Raw genomic sequence first — 23,073 nt, forward strand, 5'->3', positions numbered from 1 at the left:
TTTCCATCTGAGACATGGTGGAAGTGTGGCAGGCCAGGTCTCACTAACAACTGTTTCAGTACTGACTAAGTGGTTAAATATTAAAAGCCAGTGCCCTTATACAAAGGCTGGGATGTAACAAAAGCCCATCAAGAATTTTGCCTAGGCCTTTCCTAGGCCTCTTAAAGCATGACAAAATATCGAAGGAATTCTTAACAGGACCCCATTTAGGATTAAACAAGTTTTACTGTGGGTCTGAAGAAACTCCCCAGGCCTCCACAAACAAGTTCATTGGGGGGTCTAAGGGAACTCCTCAAACCTCCATGACTTAGCAGGAGAAAATACCAGGGTAATCACCCCAGCACCTGGACCCACTTAGGTTAAGTAAATTTACTGAGGCTCCAGAGGAAGGTTTTCAGGACTCAGACCTTAGTTACAGATTAAAAGTAGTTAATCACTTATGTCTTTAGATAAATGCACACTTACACGTAGACAGATCGTTTAGAAAGTATATAAGCTCTGAAAAACTGTAATTTTGAGTTGGTCTGGCGATAATTTCCAGGCCTTCTCCCTGTAACCGGTTTCAGAAATAAAAACTCTCCTCCTCCCCAGTTCATCTGCATCTTGTTATTGGACCTTGAAAAACAGCAGCCCAACCCTCAGTTTGGTCTGGGACCAGAAGGTTGTAGGGAGAGTAGCCTTTGATCCTTTGCTACTGCGAGGTGGGGAGATGGGGTTTTTCCTTCTGGTTTAGCTTTAGGAAGTTGGTGTTAATTGGCCCTAGCTTCCCGGCCCCCAGACCCAGGTGTTTTCCTTTTGATCCAGCTTTGGGAAGTCAGCACGAATTGGTCTCAGATTCCCTACTCCCAGCCCTTGCTGTTTTTCCTTGATTGAGCTCTAGAAGTCAACACGATTTGGCCTTAAGTACCCTGCCTCCAAACTCTATTCTGCCTCATTTTGGCAGAGTATTTTTATATGTCTTGAATCTAATAATAAAAAATCGGGGCTTGTGTTTTGTATGCCTTTTGCTTTTCTTTTTCCAGCCCCTTTTTTTTTTTTTTTTTTGTATTTTCTAAAAGCACCCATCTGGGGTGGCTTGGAAACACAAACAGGTCCTTCACCACAGTTTGAGATGCACTGATATAGGAGGTTACAACACATTCTCAGTACTTCAGCTAATGAAGTTCTGAGATTCTGATTCCATGCCACATTTCAACTTTTCAATACTGGTAATTTACGCATGATTCTACATAAAGTTCTTAATAAAATCAGCGCTCATTTTCTCAAATCAGTTTCTTTAGAGGAGGAGGTCTGGGATCAGAAGTTGGGCTGTGAAGTGGCACAATGCCTGGATCTATACATCCAAAAAGGAGTGGAAAATTAAATAATAGTCGCCCAGCTCTGGCTCCTAGACCCAAACCTTTTCTCTAAAATGGGCACTGGTGCAAATACCGTGAGACCTTCCTGCAATGAAGTGCCAATCTCAGACACCAGGGCACAGACCCAGTGCGTGTTACTCCTCTCCTGAGTGCTAGGCCGGGTGACACCCCCACCAGGATTAAAGATCCGGCTTCCAATGAGCCCTAGGCGGCAGTGACGGACACCTGCGCCGAGGCGCAGCGAGAAGAGCCTGGAATAGCTCCGGACTTTGCGTCACGCAGCTCCGCCCCTCGGCCTATCTCACCCGACGTCGACTCCGAGGGCAGGGAGCGGTTGGCGGACTGAGATTGGAGGGATCGGCGCAGACTCGATGACGCAACGGGAGGCGGGGCGTGGCCGTACTCTGATTGGTGACGGGTGAGGTGGGTCCGGCTGCGGCCCGAAATCTTAGGACTTCCGAAAGCAGCGGCGGCGTTTGCTTCACTACTTGGAAGTGTGAATGCGCGAAGATGCGAAAGGTGGTTTTGATCACCGGCGCGAGCAGGTGAGGCCTCCTTTGGGTTGGCAGAGGTGGCAACGGATCAGGGGTCCGAGAGAGCAGGGGTCTGCGACCTTCCACGAACGGACCCCGGAAGCGCCCGCCCCTGGCTTTGCCTAGGTTCCGCAGGGTCTCTGCAGCAGGTGTGGGGCGTGCCGGCCTCTTGAGGTGCTCAGTAACTGGTGCTTTGTATTAAACATGACAGTGAAAAGGAAAACTAGAGCATCAGTAAGTGATGATGTGGCAGTGATGATCCTGAGGTTATCAAGGGAATAGGGTACTCACGCGGGCTCCGCCCCTTTTCCATCTTTGCCTACTATTCGTATTGATCGGCAGTGCCCAGCAGTTTGCTCCTGACCACGTGATCATGTCTTATACTACAGGTGTTTTGTCTGTACAAGCCTTTTGCCTACAAATTTGAACACCCATGAGCATTAGGACGGTGGAGAAAAAACAATCCCCTTCCATTTAGCTCAGTGCTAGGGAGCTAACACACTCTTCAGAAACCCAGAGAAAGTTAACCTTTTCCTATGAAGGCATGGTTGGGGTGCAGAATAACCAGCTCATAATAATTCCAGGGTTGCTCACTTAGTCTCTCAGCCTCTTCTGTTGCTTGTTTTACCTGTCATTTGCACTTCTATGAAAAATGTGTAGAGGATGAAGCCAATCAAACCATTTTTTCTACTAGTTGCATTTGGCATTTTTAAATGATTAAGATAGAGGACATGTTAAACATTTAAGATTGATCCACTTTCAATTATTCAACCACATGCATATTAACTAAGCCAGCTTGGTAGGTGTCTGCAGTTGGCAACTTTTTAGCATACCCTCTCAAGTGACTTCAACAGTTGATTGGTGCTTCTTATGTGGAAGGTACTGAAATAAGTCAGAATTGATTTTGTCTGTTTCTTTTACATATATTGTGATATGTGCAATTGTATATTAAATACCTACTATTCTCATGTGAGGACAAATAAATGTTTTTGATGCTTTGTTGTTGGTGCTAACAGATTACTGATGGTTCCAGGCTCTTTTTGGGTTTTAACTATTAATATATTTTCCTGGAATCAGCTTAAGTCATGAAAGAGAAATTATTACCCAACTTTTCATTGCTATCAGCCAGGCTGGTCTGACTGATGTCACCACTCCTATGCGGTTTTACAGTGCTGGTTTTGAAGTTCTTTGTCTCCAAGTGCTGTACTCATCCCTGCTTCCCTTTCTCGGTCCTCATCTAATATTTAGTGTATTCCTACCTTCTATGTAATCACGTTGAGTTCTTTCTTTTTCTATTATTTAATCATAGTTGTTGAGAGGGATTTGTACATCCTGCCATGTTACTGATGCCTCATCTGAAAGATTCATCTGTTCCTTTATCGGAGATTTCTGGTGCTCCATATGGGGTTTATGATACCAATAGGTGGTAAAGCCCTTGCCCCTGAGGAGCCTAGACAGCAAAGTAAAAATGCACATAGGAAACAGCTAATAAAATGCTCTTTTCAGCCCTTACTGGTGATATATTAAATCATTTTCATGAGTGGCATAATAAGTACAAAATGAAAACCACTGGCAGGATAAAGCCCAGTAATAGAAAAACTAAAGAACAACTCTTGTTTTCAGTCCAGTTATTGTGTCATTGAAGTTTTCAAAATGAGAAAACACAAACTAGACTGTGTCTCAAGCAAGTGACTATTGGAGTGGAGGATTCCTCCATTCTTAAATCATTGTTGAGTCTTTTCTGTCTCTCTGGGCTTCTTATTGGAGGTCAAGTTGACACAGTTTTCGGAACCAGAGAGAAATGCCTCTACCTGACGCCATCCCAGATAACCCACATCTTGTGTCTGAATTGTCCTCCTAGTGGCATTGGCCTGGCCCTCTGCAAGCGGCTGCTGGCGGAAGATGATGAGCTTCATCTGTGTTTGGCGTGCAGGAACAGGAACAAGGCAGAAGCTGTCCATGCTACTCTGCTGGCCTCTCACCCCACTGCTGAGGTCACCATTGTCCAAGTGGATGTCAGCAACCTGCAGTCGGTGTTCCGGGCCTCCAAGGAACTTAAGCAAAGGTATATCTCTTGCTGATGGATTTTTTTTTTTCTTATGTGATTGTGCAGCATAACACTTAATAAAATAAGAGAGGAAAGAAAAACCTAAAAAGAAACAGGTGCAGTGTAAGCAGTTATGTTGAGGAAATCTGTATAGGGCGACCCATTGTGTCTCAGTACCACATTTTCTTTCTTTTGTTTGTTTTTTTAAGAGATGGAATCTTGCTCTGTCACCCAGGCTGGAGTGCAATGGCATGATCTTTAAAGTTAGCAATGGCTAACTTTAACCTCTGCCTCCTGGGTTCAAGTGATTCTCCTGCCTGCACCTCCTGAGTAGCTGGGATTACAGGCTACACCATGGTGGCCTGGTTAATTTTTGTATTTTTAGTAGAGACGGGGTTTCACCATGTTGGTCAGGCTGGTCTCGAACTCCTGACCTTGTGATCTATCTGCCTTGGCCTCCCAAAGTGCTGGGATTACAGGAGTGAGCCATTGTACCTGGCCAGTACCACATTTTTAATCTCAATCATGATCATAATTATTTCATGGAGACTAATTTATGAGTATATCCTGGTGTGTGATCAGTTGGTGTTGGGATTACAGGCATGAGCCATTGTGTCTGGCCAGTACCACATTTTCAGTCTCAATCATGATCATAATTATTTCATGGAGACTAATTTATAAGTACATCCTGATGTGTGCCTTACGTTAACTCTTTTGATATTTGAATTCATTTTTTACATCTTTCCTGCACATAATGAATTCATTAAGTAGATAAGGCAAGTAGTGACATTTAACAAGCGAAGAAACTGAGACACAGAAATAAGGGTAATGTCCCTAGGAAGGTCATCCAATCTTATATTAGTTGGGTGAGTCCAAGACCCCAGGGCTTCCCCCTGCTTCCTAAGGGGTATTTTTTTCTCTAGGCCAGTAAAGATTTGTTCACACCTTCACAGTAATTGGCATGTAATAGACATTGGATCAACAGTTGGTATGTGAAGGAATAGAGTCCTCAGATGTATAACTCCCCTGAAAGTGAACAGAAAATTGCATGTAGGTGCACCATGCATTTTTCTGGGAAGAGAAGGCTTTTTATTTATTTGTTTTAAATTTTAGGAGGAATGTATGATGAAAAGAGGCCAAGAACCCTACACTAGTCTATGCTGCCCTAGGACTATCTGGAATAATTAATTTTCGAATATTTTAGTATTGAGGCACTTAAGAGACAAATAACTACCTTGTTTCCTTGGACAGTAAAATGAAACGGGTAGAAACAAGGAAGCCCTTCTTAATGAAGACAGTTGCTGAAGAAAAATACTTTGTATTTTATGTGAATTGATAATAATTTGCATTTCCTTCTTCCAAATGCACAAGTTACAAATGAAAGCTAGTTTTCTTCGCTCTGGCTCTTCTCAGTGTGGCCTTAGTCCTTTGTAAATGTGGTTTCTCTCTCCAGTACTGCTGAGCTCTTAGAGTTTTATGCCACATCTTAAAAAAGAAAAAAACAAAAAAACCTGAGATTTTCTAGGTCCTGTTTTCACATAAATTGTGATATATTCCATATCCCCTACTCCTCCATAACTTAAGAGTCTCCAGGGCTGTGAAACTGTATACTGAATGTCCTTATGGAGATAAAAACCATGAAGTTGAGAGAAGTTACGACTTTTAAATCATGTTTACAGGCATTCTTTTCCCAAACTTTCTTAGCCAGCTGGCTTCTTACCTGATTTGTTTAGATTTTGTTATATTCTCTTATTTGGAAGAAAAGAACCTTCATTTCCCAGTTAATAGTAGCCCATTCCGATGCAGTTTACTTTTGAGACCTAAAGTTTTAACGTTTATAGTACTGACTATTCCCGAATGCCTTCAAAGGTTCAAGATATTCGGTACTTTATCACAAGTTTAGTAATTTAGTATTTTGTAAGATATTTAACAACTTAGCACAGATTCAAGGCAGTGAGGCTGTGGGGCAGAAGGGAGCACTTCAGGGGATAATTGAGTTGTCCCAGGTACCTGTCATCAGCATTGTAGTGAAGTTTTGAGGTATTTTTTTAGTCCGCAAAACAGCCTTTTTTTTTTTTTTTTTTTTTTGAGATGGTTGGTGTTATTCAAGTTTAGGAAATGATGGTTGTAATGATATTCACAAACATGGAATATATGAAAGTGTCCAGATAGATTCTTGCTTATGTCAAGAAACTGCACTCAGTGGCTCAAATGGATCTCTTCAGTTCTAAGCTTGAAGTCAACTAGAGCTAAAGAGGGCTTGAGAATCCCTTCTAAAGGCTCCAGTAGCACCATCCCTGACACCTGGTCTTTCCATCTGTAGCATTGTCTTCTATTAGATATGTGCAGATGAAAACTAGTAAGAAACAGTGATTCTGCTTTATCTATATTAGAGCAATGTGTCATTTGTCTTATTGATGAGTGGTATGCCATTTTATTGAAGCCAGAGCTTAATTTGGTGTCTTTACTAAACATTTCCTCTCTGTTCCTAGCCAAGTATGTTAATATTCTTAGATAAAAGTTGGCAAATAAGGTAATAGAACAAACAACAATGGATGAACTCACACTATCTTTGTGGCACTTAAGTGATGAACTGATGGTAACAATATCAGCATTTTAAATGGTCAATTTAATAATTTGAGTCTTTTGTCAATTATTTATAGGATGATGAAGAAATGTTTGTATGTGATCTGTATTGAAGACCATGTATGTAGTTCAGGGTCCTAACTTTAGAAGCTGTGGCTCTTAATGTCTTGGGTTAGTCAGAGACAGTTTAGTACATAGAACTCTAGGAGATATTCTGAATATTTATGGTGTCTGTGAGTATCATGAGAGCAGGCTTTACCTGCCTTGAACCTAGTTCAAAACCAGTATATCTAGATGAAGGCTTACATACGTTTAAAACTGAAAATGCTTTTTCAACTCATCATTTCATATCCCTTCCATGACAAGTATTCAGGAGGGAGCCCAGCAAGAATATCTTACCCCGATTCATCTTTTACAATCTCATTGTATTCTTATGAACTTTCATCATTTTATGATACATAGGACTTGTCCATGAACACTGAAAGGTTTCCACATGGATCTTCTGTTTTATTATATATTTTGGCATTCAGATTTCAACATTAATAGATCAAGTCAGGTGAATATCAATATTATATAAATTTTACTTGTCAACCAGAGGAGATGTGGATTTTTTTTTTTTTAAAGCAAGAGACTTTGTAAGATGAGGAGAGTGGAGTGGGTTTAACAGACAGAGGGTTGCTGCAGTTCCTTATTGAGAGAACGGAGCTGGAAGGAATTATTGATCAGAGGTTTTACTTAAAGTCCACAGATTCTATTTGAAGCCACCACCAAAGAAAGAATTCTCAAATGTTTACTGTGGCTAAAGAAAAACTGTTGAGAAAGAAATGCTGTAACTTTAATGTACTATAAATTCTTCTCAGCTTGCTGTGGCTAATTTATTAATTTAAAAAGTATTTTTTGTCTTTCTTAGGCCTCCTTGATTCTAGTCACTCTAGAGATAGAATACACAATCTTGACCTGATGTTTTTACTTGCAACTCACAATCTCATTTGGTTGTCTACTTGCAGGTTTCAGAGATTAGACTGTATATATCTAAATGCTGGGATCATGCCTAATCCACAGCTAAATATCAAAGCACTTTTCTTTGGCCTCTTTTCAAGGTAATTTCCATTTTCTGGATGAACTGATTGGAAGGAATGTGTTCATTTTTCTGCCTAGTTTTGCTGGTGTGTTAAGTTGAGGGGATGAAAGGTAAGGGGTCGTTGAAAAGGTTGAAGATAGAAAAAGGAGATGACGCAACTATATCATGAAAGAAAAGCAATCCTCTTTTGTGAGGAGTGCTGAAAGTTCTGTTTTGTATGGTATTCTAAGTCTCCAGTACATTCTAAATGGTTGAATGGTTTAGAAGGTCATTTTTTGGTCTGCCTGGATATGCCTATTAGCAAGAACATTTTGAAATTAGAGTTCTCAGAGAGACTCCAACTTCCAGGAAAGCTACTTCAAACTATTTCCCAATTGTATGTCAGGTGCTGTGACCAGTAGGTTGGGGAAATGCAGAGAACTAATGTCTTCCTGGGAGATTCTCATTACACATTAGTGTAGTGGCTTTCAAAAATTTCAAAAATGTTGAAACACAACCAGGAGAATTCTTATTTATAGAAATAAATCTTAGTTTGTGACCCAGTACACTTACTCATAAATAGGCATTCTTACTATGTGCTACTTACTATACCAGTACTTTTGCTTTACTTCTTTTTCATTAAAAGACAGACAGACAGACAGACACACACACACACACACTCTCTCTCTCTCTCTCTCTCTCTCTCTCTCTCTCTCTCTCTCTCCCTCCCTCTCCCTCCCTCCCTCCTCTCTCTCTCGCTTTCTCTCTCTCTCTCTCTCTCTCTCTCTCTGTCTCCATGTTGGCCTTGACCTACTAAATTGACCTCACGGCAGAACACTATATTAATATGTTTGAAGAATTCCCAGTTAAAAAAACAACCTGTTTAACTTTGTTTTTGGCAATTAAACATACTTTATACACAGGAAGACTTTTTTCCCTTTGGCATAGCTTATTATTCCTTTAGAACAGTTTACCTGTAACTTGATTGGGAAAGAGGTAAAGTGAGTTTTAGCAGCAGATTTTTGAGAGACTTAAGTTCCTATTGGTAGTGTGAGCTATACGTGTGTAAGTACTTCTGTGAATTAGTCGGGGGAAGGAGGGACTTTGGCATTTCATTGCATACAATAATCCAGTCTGAGAAATAGGTATTTTTATTCCTGTCATTACAGAATCAAGGGAGGTATAGTTTATGGGTTGGGGGTTTGGGGGATGGGTTGGGAAGTGTTTTCAGTATTTCCAGTTTAAAGAAGCTTTAAAAAATCATACAATTATCTTCTGCTATTTCAGAAAAGTGATTCATATGTTCTCCACAGCTGAAGGCCTGCTGACCCAGGGTGATAAGATCACTGCTGATGGACTTCAGGAGGTGTTTGAGACCAATGTCTTTGGCCATTTTATCCTGGTAAAGAAGCTGTGGGCTTAACAAGCTAATATTTAATGTGATAGTTTCTGTAAAGCTCTGGGCACAGGGCATTGCTGTAGTTGAACAACCAGTTAACTGACTTAATCTCATGTTTGAGTTTTCTTGATTGCATTTGGCTTGTTTATTGTAAGCATGGAACACTTCTAGAAGCTTTCCTAGTAGATTTTTCTTTAATAAATGTACTAATAGTTTTTGATTTACAGAATTACTGCAAAGATAGTATAGAGAGTTTCTGTATACCTTACACCCAGATTCCCCTATTAACGTTTTGCATTGGTATGATGCATTTGTCAAAATAGATGAATCAATTTTACTACATTATTATTAACTAAAGTACACACTTATGCCGGTTCTGTTTTTGCCTAATGTCTTTTTTCAGTTCTAGGATCCCATTACATTTAGCAGTCATGTCTCCTTAGGCTCTTCTTGGTTGTGACAGCTTCTCAGACTTTCCTTGTTTTTGATGACATTGACTGTTTTGAGGAGTACTGCTTAGTGTTTTATAGACTCTCTCAATTGGGATTTGTCTGATGTTTTTCTCATGGTGAGACTGAAGAATGTGGTTTTTGGGAGGAATGCCACAGAGGTAAAGTGACATTCTCATGGCATCATATCAAGGGTGTATTCTATCAGTATGACTTCTCAGTGTTGATATTAATCTTGATCTCCTGGCTTGAAGTGATGTTTGTCAGGTTTCTCCATTGTTAAGTTACTTTTCTTTCTCCTTTTCATACTCTACTTTTGAAAGAAAGTTGGGCCGGCACGGTTGCTCATGCCTGTAATCCTAGCACTTTGGGAGGCCAAGGTGGGCGAATTACCTGAGGCCGAGAGTTTGAGATCAGCCTGACCAACATGGAGAAACCCCACTTCTATCAAAAAACAAAATTAGTTGGGCATGGTGGCACATGCATGTAATCCCAGCTGCTCGGGAGGCTGAGGCAGAAGAATTGCTTGAACCCAGGAGGCGAAGGTTGCGGTGAGCCGAGATGATGCCACTGCACTCCAGCCTGGGCAACAAGAGTGAAACTCTGTCTCAAAAAAGAGAAAAAGGAAGAAAGTTACTATGTGCAGCCAATGCATACTGGCTAATGCTTTACCTCCTTAAGAGAGTGGGTTATCTACAGAAATTGTTCACATGGACTCATGAATATGTATTTCCTGCTTTGAAATTACAAATACTATTTTATTTTCTTGCTCAAATGTTTTCAGTTTTGGCCACTGGGAGCTCTTTCAGTTGGCTCCTGTATCTCTTTGGCACACCCCCATCATTGTGGTTGTCTGTTTTTGTTTTAGCTTCCATTTTGAGCAGTTTCTTACCATCTGGCTCCACAAGATGCTTCAGAATCATCTTGTGTGTTTCCTTGTTCAGTCCTAGAATCAGCTACTTTTCTAAAGACATATGTTTTCTTTTATCGGAAAATGGTTATTAGAAACCAAGATCTGGGTGCTTATTGCTACTGAGAGATCAGTGTCTTCTAAACCCTCTCTGGTAATAGACTACAGAGATATGTGTGTGCATACTAGCATACTTACTCATGTATGTATACGTATCTATACATATTTTTCTATGTAACTAACTCATGTCTCTTTTAGATAACTAGTTAATACTGATGTCTCTGACCCTAATCTCTTACCATATAGATCATTCTAGCTTCCTCCCCATGCTTATTTGTGATGTCTCACTTCAACAATGACAAACCTGACTCCCACCATCCTCCCTCCATTTACTTAATTGTTCAATTTCAGTATAGATGTACAGTGGTTTCAAAATTGTTATCTGTATTCTGCCAGTATATTTTAATACTTTTTTGTTCTTTTTTTTTTTTTCTTTCACCCAGATTCGGGAACTGGAGCCTCTCCTTTGTCACAGTGACAGTCCATCTCAGCTCATCTGGACATCGTCTCGCAATGCAAGGAAATCTAATTTCAGCCTCGAGGACTTCCAGCACAGCAAAGGCAAGGAGCCCTACAGTTCTTCCAAATATGCCACTGACCTTCTGAGTGTGGCTTTGAACAGGAACTTCAACCAGCAGGTAAGGCCCATCTCAGTGATATGGAAATGGCAGGGCAGGTTCTCTTAATTACCTGCTATTGATTTCCTAGTAAGGTAGCTGGCTTTCCACTAACTCTTGTAGTTTAGATTAATAGTTGGTATATACGAAAATGTTAGGGCAGAGATAATTAGCTCCTGACATTTTAGTTACAGGTAGTTCATTCATCATTCTGTGGTTCTTCAGGAATTCTAACTTATGTTAACAGAGTGACACTACTAAAAGTGATAATAACTACTGTTTTGGTACTTGCTATGTTTCAGGTTCTGTATTCATCTGTGTATGTCATTAAATACCTGCCTCATTATGTGGAGGTGGGTTTAAGTATAACCATTTTCAGATGAGGACTCTAAATCTCGGAGAACTTAAGTCATTTACCCGATGGTCACACAACTTGTAAATGGTAGAGCTCAAAATTGAGCCTAAGGCTGGCTGACTTTATGGCTTGGACTTTTCCCCCTGTACTATGCTGCCTCCTAGTGTTTGTCATAGCAGATGTTTATAGGACAGTGAAGTAGTTATAAAACCTTCTGGATAGTGGTGGTTTTAGGTAAGACTCCAGAGCTCTGTCTCTATGAGGATCTCAGTTTATAGGATGTTTTACAGGGGATGGTGACCCTTGTTGGTCATACTGAATCCTTGTGGCCACTATGGTCCACAGTTTACTGCTTCTTTTATCTCTCTGTTGCCCAGGTCTAAATTCTTACCTGAAAATCTCCAATCTTCCCCTTGGACATTTTCTTTTGTTTGCTTTGATTAACAGTGTTGTATGAGTATGGGGCTATGGAGAAGTTTAATTTCACTAACATTTACAAACGACCTATCATGTTTAGGGCACTGGGCCAGGTTTAGGGTTGAGGAGGAAAGTGAAATAAAAAGATGATCAAGAATTATGTCTTCCCTCAAGGGAGCTTCTTGGATCATGAGTTAGACATAGAAATATAAGCCTTATGTGATAGTCTAGACCTGGCTTATTCTGGAATGGCTACCTTTATCAGGTGGTATTTTGTGATCTGGCTTTTAGAATCATGCCCCTCCTTTTTTTTTGAGACAGAGTCTCGTTCTGTTACCTAGGCTGGAGTGCAGTGGCACAATCTCAGCTCACTGCAACCTCCATCTTCTGAGTTCAAGTGATTCTCATGCCTCAGCTTCCCAAGTAGCTAGGATTACAGGCATGTGCCACCACACCCACGTTTTGTATTTTTAGTAGAAACGGTTTTACTATGTTGGCCAGGCTGGTCTCGAACTCCTGACCTCAGGTATCTGCCTGCCTCAGTCTCTCAAAGTGCTGGGATTACAGCGCCTGCACCCAGCCTGAATCATGCCTCTTATAAAGTTGAAGCTAAGAGCATACTTTCTAGGACTGAATTTAAATCCTGACTCTTTGTAACCCTAGGCATATTATTTAATCTCCCTATGCCTCAGTTTCCTCATCTGAAAAATAGGGATAGTAATAGTGCCTGCCTCACAGATTTATTGGGAAGATGGACTGAGGGGATCTGGATGAAGCACTCACAGCAGTGCTTTGTATTCAGAATGTGAGTTTATGTGTGCATGTGTCTGTACAAATACGTACATGTGGATATGCATGAGCGTGGATATGTATTTGTGTGCCTACCCATGTGTAGGGGGTTCATATGTACATGTACGGGTTTTGTGGGTATGTGCACATGTGTTTGTGCATGTATTTTTTGGGTGTGTGCACGTGTGTAGGTGTTGGTGCATGTGGTCTGCAGATGCGTGTACATGTTCTTGTATAGGCTGTTAATATTGCAGGTTGGACTCAGCATGTTGGCCCCATTGTACACCTCCTTCCGAAGTTTCTTGAGATGTTTAAAAACTTGTCACAACTGCTTCCTGGTACTCTGAGAACTTCCTTTTAGAGGGATTAACTTTTCCTTTCGTAGAAAGGTCTGGGATTCTATTTAAGTCTCAGTTATCAAGTAAGGTTTGGGATTCTATCTTTTATGAAAGAGGGAGATTTAGCTATTGCTTGTAAAATCTCTTGAGATTGGTTCTCAGCCAATGACTTTTTCTCCCTGGTCTTTATGAGGAAAGAAGCAGCTGAGAAAGAATGACATTACAGTATTCCTTTTGAAGCCCTGTGTTACTGGAAATGTTGTCAGGTTGTATGTAGACTGCCTGATAGACTTGAATCATCCATGCATCCTCCCCGACTCAAGCCATATAGAAATATTCAGGATCATCACAATTTAATCCCTATAATTAAACAAATGGAAGGATACAGTCTTGGTTAAGATTGTCTTCTTTCTTTCTTTTTTTATCTCTCAACATCAGAAAATTATGTATGTTGGAAACCCTGGATTTTAGTTTGAAGATTTCTTCGTTTAGGACAAAATAGTCCACAAATGTTCCTAGGTAGTTTCTAGAATAAGAACTTTTCCTTAGCTGTTTTGGGGGCAGAGTACATTATTTTCTTAGGAAAAACTTTTGGACTATCATGAGGATAAGTCTTAGCTCTTGACTTTTTTCTAGAGGATTGTTGGTAAATCAAGGGGATTCTCAGGTTCTGTCTGTAACAGACAGTTCAATAAACCTAAGCAACAGAACCTGGAAGCTTTTCCTCCTTCATTTGGTGCTGCAGAGTCTTGGCATTGCCTGACATGGATCAACCATCCCTGAGAGTCCCCTTGATTTCCCAGCAATCCTCTGGAAAAAAGTCACGAGCTAAGACTTATCCTCATGATAGTCCCAGGGCTCCAGGGCTTAACTATAGATCACTTAGGACCCTTTAGATTAAATAAGCTCTGTGTTAATTGGGGCTCTCTTTATAGGGTGGAACTTTCTAAAATGAGTTCTAGGCTAAGGACCTGATTTAGAGATCTTCAGTTAGAGAAAGTTTTGTGACAGCACATACAGCCTGATGCCGGGAGCACCCACCTCAAGCTAGACGTATGGGTCTTAAGTACCTGCAGGGAAACAGACACGTACTTTAGGTTTAGCTGTCTATTTATTAGGCCAGAAACTTCTTGAAGGCAAGGACTGTACTCCGTACATCTTTTAATCGTAAATGCTCATGATTATTGAAAAGTTGATCTTCAGTTAAGCCAATAATAGGGAAAACTCAGATAACCAGGCCCTGCTTTTCTCCCCAGCTTTAAGATTGGTTATTTTTTATACTGCAAGGTTCATGAGAATAGAGACTTTGTCCTACTAATTTTTACATCCTGGGTGCCTCTCACAGTGGGTTCTCTTAATACATGGTTCTTCAACATAAATGTTTTACCCACCTTTAGAGACAACTCAAAACGTAAATTCTTTATTACCTGACTTCTGGCTCATGTACATACCTCTTTTATTAACTAGCATGTAGCTGGACTGAGTCAATATACATTAAGTTAAAGTCTTATTGCAACCCCTGTCTGTTCCTAGGGTCTATATTCCAATGTGGTGTGTCCAGGTACAGCATTGACCAATTTGACATATGGAATTCTGCCTCCCTTTATATGGACACTGTTGATGCCGGCAATATTGCTAGTAAGTGATGAATACTTCTTTTCTTAGCTCATAAACTCTCTTTTTGGGACCTAGAAGATGTGTTTAAGGGTTGGGAAATGATTTAAGGAATGAACCTGAATGCCATTTAACTTGAGGTTTTGAACTTAATGTGAAACCTCTGCTTAATATTTCTAAGTATTACTGCCACACCACCATTTGAGTGTCCACTTCTCTTTAAAGGAATGTTTCATTGCTCATGTACCACAGATCCCAAGAGTTCTGTAATCATATAATTTCAGAAAACCCATGTTAAAGATTGTTAAACTGGACTTCTCTAAGTTTTCAAAGTGGTCATGTGCATTAAAAGTTCCCAAAAGGGGGATAATTGTACATTATGTAACTATAGAACCATATTTTTGTTTCGTGATTTGAACATCTTGCAGGACCATCGTTTCTCTGGCACACATTGAAAATGCTATTTTAGGAAATGATTCTCCCTTTAGGGCTCAGGAAGAAATATCTCTCCTTTAGGGCAGGCATAAAGAAAAGATCAGAAGTAAATAGACCTTCGTGTTAAAAGTGGTTGATTTGGAATATGGAGATTAAGTGATGTTTCTTTTTTGACTTCTATTTTTTGTTACTTAAAAAATGTTCTGTAATCAGAAAGGCAAGTTTTCTTTTTTAATATTTAAATGAATAATTATTTTGTGACTGTGTTCTAAACCACCACAAAAATAACTGTTGTTTTCTTTTCTGCAGCTTCGCTTTTTTGCAAATGCATTCACTTTGACACCATACAATGGAACAGAAGCGCTGGTATGTTACTGAAGTTTTTATAACTTGTATGATGGCTTAGCAGATGTGAATTACAGGTTCACTCGTAGTAGAAATAATTTCAGCAGAAGAGGTAATAAGAGAATAAGCTCTGTGAATAATCGAGGTCCTGTTTGGAGCTAAAGCAGACTATAAGGCTAAGCGCAGAACATTAGGAGTGAAGTTTGCAAGTTTGACATTTACCATGGCACTGGGCACCATGACTACAGGGAAAGCCCTTCTTTAGAGGCAGGATACACCAGCAGCTAGAGGAGAGACAGAGCAATGGAAAGCTGGAGGGGCAGGCAAAGCAGGGCGATGACTGCGCAGTCAGTCCATGATTTCCCATGGAGAAAGAGCATCTTGTGGGTCAAGAGCCAAGATAACAAAGTTCAACACCATTCCCCTCTATGAAGATTTTCTTCCCTTTCTTAGAGGATCAAGTTGTTATTTTATTAGGAAGCCAGTCGAGTTCCTTAAATCACACATGGCAAATGGGTTGTGTGTGTTTCCTCATCAATGGCAGACATTACTAATGGGCTATAATACTCCTTTCTGTTATACACAAGTGGTGTCTCTGAATATTCTTCAACCCAGAGCTCCAGAGGCAGCCTCTACTAATGGATCAGAATTGTCCTACATTAAAAACCCATTGTATCTGAGTCAGTTCTTTACGTTTGTCTCCCTCATTCCATTGAGCTCCTTCAGGATTTTTGCCATTCACTTTGGAAACCTAAGGACCTAGCACTGTAGTACTTAGTAGATTATTAAATCTTGACTTAATTGAAATTAGCTAAGGAAAACATAAATGGAATTGGCTTTGATGCTCTTGTTTTGGTAAATGTTACAGAAATAAATGTGTTTATTGTAGGAACACAAATTGATTATAGAAGCAAGTGCTTTTAAACTATATTTTAATTAGTTCTCAATACATTTGCTAAACCATTCACTGATGATATTTGAGAGGATGTTTATAATTTGTCTGGGGAGCTCTATAAAGTGCTGGTTGTGAATCTCCACCAGCCTCACTCACCTTGGGCAGAAGAAACAAATCATTGACGTATCCTTCCTTTCCAGGTATGGCTTTTCCACCAAAAGCCCGAATCTCTCAATCCTCTGATCAAATACCTGAGTGCCACCACTGGCTTTGGAAGAAATTACATTATGACCCAGAAGGTAAATGTGCTTGCATTGTTGCACTGATGTTTGCTGCTGGGTTGATGAATTAAGCCCGTGTTCCTGACCAGCCCCTCAGCCCCGTAGCTTCCCTTCTCTGGGTACTCACTGTTCACCAGCATCACACTGGCCTGATTTTATTTCATCCTGCTCTCTCCTGTTTCTTGCACATCTTGTTCTCCTGACCTGAGCTGCTCTCAGCCTCTTGATGATTAATTTCTGCTCATCCTTCAGATCAGCTTATCCCATAGTCTTTAGTGACCCTGTAGACCAGGCCTGGGTGCCTCTGTGGTAGGCTTTCTTGACATCCTGTACCTGTTGCAGATCATGCTTGTTCACTTTCGGGTTCCTCTGTCAGAATGTAAGCTCTGTGAGGAGGAGGGTCATACCCCATTTCCTAGCAGACTGCCTTACACATGGTAGACGCTCAGTAAATATGTTGCAAGTTGGATGAAATAGGAAGTGTTTTCTGTGTGAACTTAACTTCCCTTTGAGTATTCAATTCTGCTTGTGACAATTATCAGCTTTAATAGATTGGTGTTTTGAAGAGGAACAGGGTAATGTGCAGAAAAAAAATCAAATCAGTACTGTGTTTTTTAGACTTGGTGTAATCTAAAATGAAATCAAACGTAGAGTTACATACTGGGGAATGAGAACATTTATTTTAAACTGAGAGAAGTACTTTGTTATACTTTTGTCATGACTAAGGTTTATTTCAGCCTTCGATTTTCCACGATCCAGCCTGTTGTGAGGAGGTATTAGCTTAAGATAAAATAAGATTGAGGTGACTGTTAGGTAAGTCAAGTAACTGGCATTGATCTTGGCCTCTGTTAGTAGCATGAGCTAAAAGGGGAGCCATGCACTTGGCTTCCTGTGCTATCTGTTCACTAAAAGTGAACCTTCCAGGTTTTTCAAAATACATTCTGTGGGATACTAGTTTCTTGAGAAGATTTGCAAGAAGCAATTCCTTTAGCAAGTAAAATTGAACCATGCTTCATATTACATTCCCCTCTTTCAGAGACTTGTACAGCATACATTAGCAAAGTAAAGGCTGTGAGAAGTTGAAACAGTTAAGAAATGTGTGTGAAATATTTAATCCTGCTGTTTTCAGTTCTTCACCATGAATTTTTTTTAAACCAAATTTTACATAACCTGTAATTCTATTTGGGGAATTCTATTATAAACTAATAACTTACTTTAGGCTGGCAGAGTGTATTTGAACTTACTGTCTGTTAACTTAGAGGGAATGATTTGTTTATCAAGGGGAAAAATGTTTAATTCTACAAACTGACATACTCATTAGCATTTTATGGAAATGCATTGAAGAAAGTATTTTAACCTTTGATTATTTGGGTAAGTTAGCTTTCTCTTCTGTTAAAAGATGGGGTTGAACTAGAAGAGTTCTGTAATGCTTCTTCCAGTTCCATTATGGAAAAACTCTAACATGATTGAAAATAAATGTTATTTTCAAAATGTTTAAAAGTTTATTTAATTTTAGCCTTTCAGTTTTGTGAACAAAGAAGCTGTTCCTGAAGTTTAGGCTCTGTGTTGGCTTGAAAAAAGGATATCACTATTTTAAAAGGGCTGAAAGTTTGCCTTTACATACTGTCGAGATTTTCTGCATGAAACACAAGAATGTAAAATAATTATGGATTGAACCAGATAGAATTTTAAATTTCTTGCATGTAAAAGCATTTAGGAGAGAGGCAGTCTCAGGCTGCCATGGCAGCTCCACAAATTGTCAGGAACCCAAGTTCCTTGCAGTCACCACCTGGCCATTAGGGCGTGGCCCTCAGGCCTGCGGCTGGAGAGTGGTATGGAAGAAGAGAAGAAAAAAGGGATGCTTTATTTCTCTTGAAGAGACTCCAGGTATTATTTACATCTCACTGGCCAGAACATAGTCTCATGGCTCTGGCACCCATTGTTTCAACGGGGGCTGAAGTATCATCTTTTATCTAGAGGGCCGTGAGCCCTGCTCACACCAGGGATTTTTTACTAAGCCAGATGGATATTAGGAAGTGAGTAGCCATTAGAAATTCATGAAACTCTTGATTTTTCTGTTTTGTCCTTTGATATCACAATTGGTTGGTGTCTTCTGTTTCCTGGGCATATAGAAGTTGGGGGAGATAGCAAAACTCAGATCTTTCAGTCTTGCTGTTTAAGGGAAGCATCAGTGGGTTTGGTGAGTGTTGGAACTGAGACTGACATTTAGTATGTCTTCAGGCTCTCAGCTTCCTGACAGTCCCCACGTGTCTGCCACCATGGCCCTTTCATGCTGCCTCCTTTCTTTTTGTTTCATATATTGAATGACTTTCTTTTATACAAATACTATTCATCTTAATTTTCCTTTCTAGACATCTTTATTTTTGCTTCTTTTCCAGATGGACCTAGATGAAGACACTGCTGAAAAATTTTATCAAAAGTTACTGGAACTGGAAAAGCACATTAGGGTCACTATTCAAAAGACAGATAATCAGGCTGGGCACAGTGGCTCATGCCTGTAATTCCAGCACTTTGGGAGGCCAAGTTGGAAGGATCACTTGAGACTAGGAGTTTGAGACCAGCCTGAGAAACATAGTGAGACCCTGTCTCTACAAAAAGAAATAAAAAAATTAGCTGGGTGTGGTGGCATGCATCTGTAGTCCCAACTACGCAGGAGGATGAGGTGGGAGGATCTCTTGAGGCTGGGAGGTGGAGGTTGCAGTGAACTGAGATTGTGCCGCTGCACTCCAGCCTGGGTGACAGCGAGACCCTGTCTCAAAAAATATGTATATTTAATATGTATACATATATAACCGGAACTGACAATGATACTCTGGAACATTGCATACCTTCTTGTACATTCTGGGGCACGTGGATTTCTATCATGTTGGATAATATGCATTTGTAATAAACTATGAACTATGACTGTCTATTTTCCTTCCTTTTGGAATTATCTCCAAGACTGTGTATGTGTGCATGCTTGTATGCATATGAGAAAAAGATTGGGCTGGGCACAGTGGCTCAAGCCTGTAATCCCAGCACTTTGGGAGGCTGAGGTGGGCAGATCACGAGGTTAGAAGTTTGAGACCAGCCTGGCCAACATGGCAAAAACCCATCTCTACTAAAAATACAAAAATTAGCCGCATGTGGTGGCGTGCACCTGTAATCTTAGCTTGGGACACTGAGACAGGAGAATCACTTGAACTCAGGAAGCAGAGGTTGCAGTGAGCCAAGATCACGGCACTGCACTCCAGCCTGGGTGACAGAGCAAGACTCCATCTCAAAATTAAAATTGATAAAGTAAAATATTAGTTATTCTCTAGAATGGTATCACATCAAAATTACTAGAGTTCTTTTCTGAAAGATTTTATGTAAAAATAAAATCAAGTCACCCAACAGAATATCTGTTTATATTATTCTGTCAACTGGGGCCTAAGCTGTGCTCCATGGGACAAGAGGTGGACTTGAATAATTGTGACACAGGCACACACTGCTCCTTTCTTTGGCCTGCCCCCAGCAAAAGGAAGTACTGCCCACTATTTGAGTGGCAATCGGAACTTTGTTGCTTTATGAGCAATGTTTTTAGCTCTTTTGCCCTATTTCTTCCTCCATATGCTGCTTCTGACAATCTCAAAATTGTTAGAATCTTAACAATCCTCATGTGGTGTCCATGTGGTTAATAACAAAAACCAAATAGATACGCATTTGGGTCACTTGAATTATTTCTTGTTTAAAAAATATCTTTTATTGATTCTGAGGGAGTTCATGCTAATATTGGGCCTGATCCTTAACACTATTTGCAAATTTGTTTATTAGTGACCAACCCATTTTCATGATCATATCTTAATAGTTGTAAACTTGCAACAAGAAATTTTTCACTCGCATTAAGTTTCGATAAAATTTTCTAATTGGGTAATTGCTGGTGTAAGGTACACTATAGTAGTAGAGGAAAGTGGTGAGGATTTAGTTTATATGTATCAGATAATTATGCAAACTTTTTCTTTATAAATTTTCAAAGAACCACACCCCAGGCCTCACTTGATATGAAAAAAAATGATAAAATGCCATATACTTTTACTGTAAATATAACCAATGTAATGCCTGAAATCTAAAGTCAGTAAAATTTTGAATGAGTTAACAAAAGTAAAAAATGATAAATAATTTCTTCACAGTTCATGAAGTTTTTGATTACAGTTTCTCTAACTCTGTTGTTAAAGGTTTTCTATAAACATTCTGTAAGTGAAAATGAGAGCTGCACACCACTGTGTCCACTGTCTTTGGGAGAGAAGGGTGAAGCTGACCTGAAATCGAGCTGTTTTTCACTCTTCCATTCACTCACATTGTAAATTTGGAAGAAGCACATTATGTATTGTGAATCTCAGGTTCCTCATATGTTAAGTGGAGTGGTTATCTTTTTGCTGCTTCTACTCATGGGTATGGAGTGAACATTTAATGCAATAATATATGTGAATGAATAAAGAGCTTTTTAACACATTATAATAATTTTTATTAGAGATTGATAAGCCAGAATGTCATGGTTCAAACGCTATAATGTAAGGCACTAAGTGATGACTTCCCATCTGATAGAGTTGGTTCAGTTTTCCAAGTTTGACCCAGTAGGCAGCATCTGATCAAGTGGCAGGGCATGGTGGGAGGAGTATGGGCTTTAGGGTTGGGCAGACCTTGGATCAGATTTAGATTTAGCCAGTTAACTATCTGTATGGAGTTCGAGACCAGCTGTATAACTTTGGGCAAGTTACTTCAATTTATACCTCAGTTTAATTACATAAAATATTGATGCCAGTGCCTACCTTGCAGAATTGTGATAATATTCTAGTAGGTGCACAGTCAATGCAAATTACCCAAAAGGAAACTTTAAACATGAACCAATCTTGATTTCACGTCATTGATGATGTGTCCCTAGGTTGGTTCTGTATGTATTTTCTGAGCCATTTTATCCAATTTCCTCAAAACGGGGAGCACTCCCTTCCCACACTCCCAAATGGTGTACCTGTACAATTGATTCCTTTCATTAAACAATCCCAGATTTAACTCTTTTTGTATCTGACTGGAGTAGTAGGTTAAAGATTCAACTGCTAGGAAGTTGGATTTCAGCAGATGCCTGATTTCTGCCTTGATCTGGTGCATTTATTTTGATTTCCAATGGGTTTAGTATAATTCATTCGTTCCACAGATGAGCACTGACCACATGCCAGGCACTGTTGGGTTTTGAGGATATAGAAGTTAACATGTGAATGATAGAGTTAGACATCTCAAATGCTTCTAATAAGTATTCTAAAAAAAACTGAGAACAAGGGAAAGAGGTAAAATTGAGGAAAAGAAGACCGAGGTTTTTTTTTTTTTTTTTTTTTTCTTTTTTCTTTTGTTGTTAGAACTGATGGAAGCCGTGATCATCAGATTCAGGAAAATGGCAAGTTCCAAACAAGATAGACACAGATAAAGAAAACCTAGACATAGTGAAACTGCAGAGAACCAAAGAAACTAACTTGCAAAACAACTGGAGACAATAGATTACTGACAAAATCACTGGGTGGATTAGCTAATGCCTGTAATCCCAGCACTTTGGGAGGCCAAGGTGGAAGGATCACTTAAGGTCAGGAGTTAGAGACCAGCCTGGGCAACATAGTGAGATGCTGTCTTTACCAAAAACAAATCATTTCTTTTTAACATTGTTGGATTTGTTTTGCTAATATTTTATGGAGAATTTCTGTGTCTAAGTTCATGAAAGACGTTGGCCTGTATATTTTTTTGGTTTTGACTGGTTTGGTTATTTGGCGATAGCAACCTCAGAAAATGAGTTGAAGTGTTCTTTCATCTTCTGTATTCTGGAAGACATTATATAACATTGTTGTTAATTCTTCTTTAAATATTTGGTAGAATTCACCAGTGAAACCATCTGGGCCTGGAGATTTATTTTATGGATCTTGAAAATTATGCATGTAATTGTTAATGATTATAAGACTATTCAGATTTTGTTTTATCTTGTGTTTTGTCATTTGTGCTTTTAAGGAATTGGTCAATTATTTCTAAGTTTTCAAATTTATTAGGATAAAAGTTGCTTGTAGTATTATCTTTTTAATGGCTACAAGATCTGTAATGATGTTCTCTATTTCATTCTTGATGTCAGTGTCTTCTCTTTTTTTTTTTCTTTTTTGTCAGTCTTGCTAGGAGTTTCTCAATTTTATTGGTATTTTCCTAAGAACCAACTTTTTGTTTGCTAAACTTTCCCAATTGTTTTCCTATTATCAGTTTCACTGACTTCAGCTCAGATCTTTTCTATTTCCTTCCTTCAGCTTGCTTTGGATTTATTTTGCTCTTCTTTCTCTACTTTCTTGCTGTAAAAACTTAATTATGAACTTCTTCTTAGCACTATTCTAGCTGCATGCCAGATTTTTTGACACATTATTAAGTTGTACATATTTTTATTAATTTCCTTTGATACTTTCTCTTTACTCATGAATTACTTAGAAATGTTGTTTAATATACATATTTTTAGAGATTTAAAAAACTTGTTATTGATTTCTGACTATATTTTTGTTATTGATTTCCAGTTTTATTCTATTA

The 23,073-nt window shown here is 39.4% G+C and overlaps 1 protein-coding gene across 3 annotated transcripts; it reads left to right on the plus strand.

Moving 5' to 3' along the window:
- Window positions 1-1,756: 1,756 nt before the first annotated feature.
- Window positions 1,757-19,418, plus strand: HSD17B7 (hydroxysteroid 17-beta dehydrogenase 7). Of its 3 annotated transcripts, XM_017881745.1 has the most exons (9): window positions 1,757-1,903; window positions 3,753-3,956; window positions 7,532-7,624; window positions 8,872-8,986; window positions 10,846-11,040; window positions 14,452-14,556; window positions 15,277-15,333; window positions 16,408-16,506; window positions 18,888-19,418. In XM_017881745.1, exons 1-9 carry the CDS (start codon window positions 1,869-1,871, stop codon window positions 19,008-19,010), a joined length of 1,026 nt encoding a protein of 341 aa, XP_017737234.1. In that variant the 5' UTR covers window positions 1,757-1,868; the 3' UTR covers window positions 19,011-19,418. The 3 variants fall into 3 exon arrangements, 2 of the variants coding, with proteins under 2 accessions (XP_017737234.1, XP_017737248.1); XR_001887286.1 differs by lacking the exons at window positions 14,452-14,556; window positions 15,277-15,333; window positions 16,408-16,506; window positions 18,888-19,418 and having other exon boundaries at window positions 8,898-8,986; window positions 10,846-10,939; XM_017881759.1 differs by lacking the exons at window positions 10,846-11,040; window positions 14,452-14,556; window positions 15,277-15,333; window positions 16,408-16,506; window positions 18,888-19,418 and having other exon boundaries at window positions 8,898-9,212.
- Window positions 19,419-23,073: the final 3,655 nt, after the last annotated feature.

This window comes from Rhinopithecus bieti, unplaced genomic scaffold, assembly GCF_001698545.2.
Source record: "Rhinopithecus bieti isolate Rb0 unplaced genomic scaffold, ASM169854v2 scaffold_1348, whole genome shotgun sequence".
Classification (NCBI taxonomy): Eukaryota; Metazoa; Chordata; class Mammalia; order Primates; family Cercopithecidae; genus Rhinopithecus; species Rhinopithecus bieti.

Bases quoted from the DNA above. Each gene is read 5' to 3' on its own strand.
- HSD17B7 (XM_017881745.1), top strand. From the start codon at position 1,869: ATGCGAAAGGTGGTTTTGATCACCGGCGCGAGCAG. The intron at 1,904-3,752 runs GTGAGGCCTCCT...TTGTCCTCCTAG, and splicing joins TTGATCACCGGCGCGAGCAG to TGGCATTGGCCTGGCCCTCT. The intron at 7,625-8,871 runs GTAATTTCCATT...CTGCTATTTCAG, and splicing joins TTCTTTGGCCTCTTTTCAAG to AAAAGTGATTCATATGTTCT.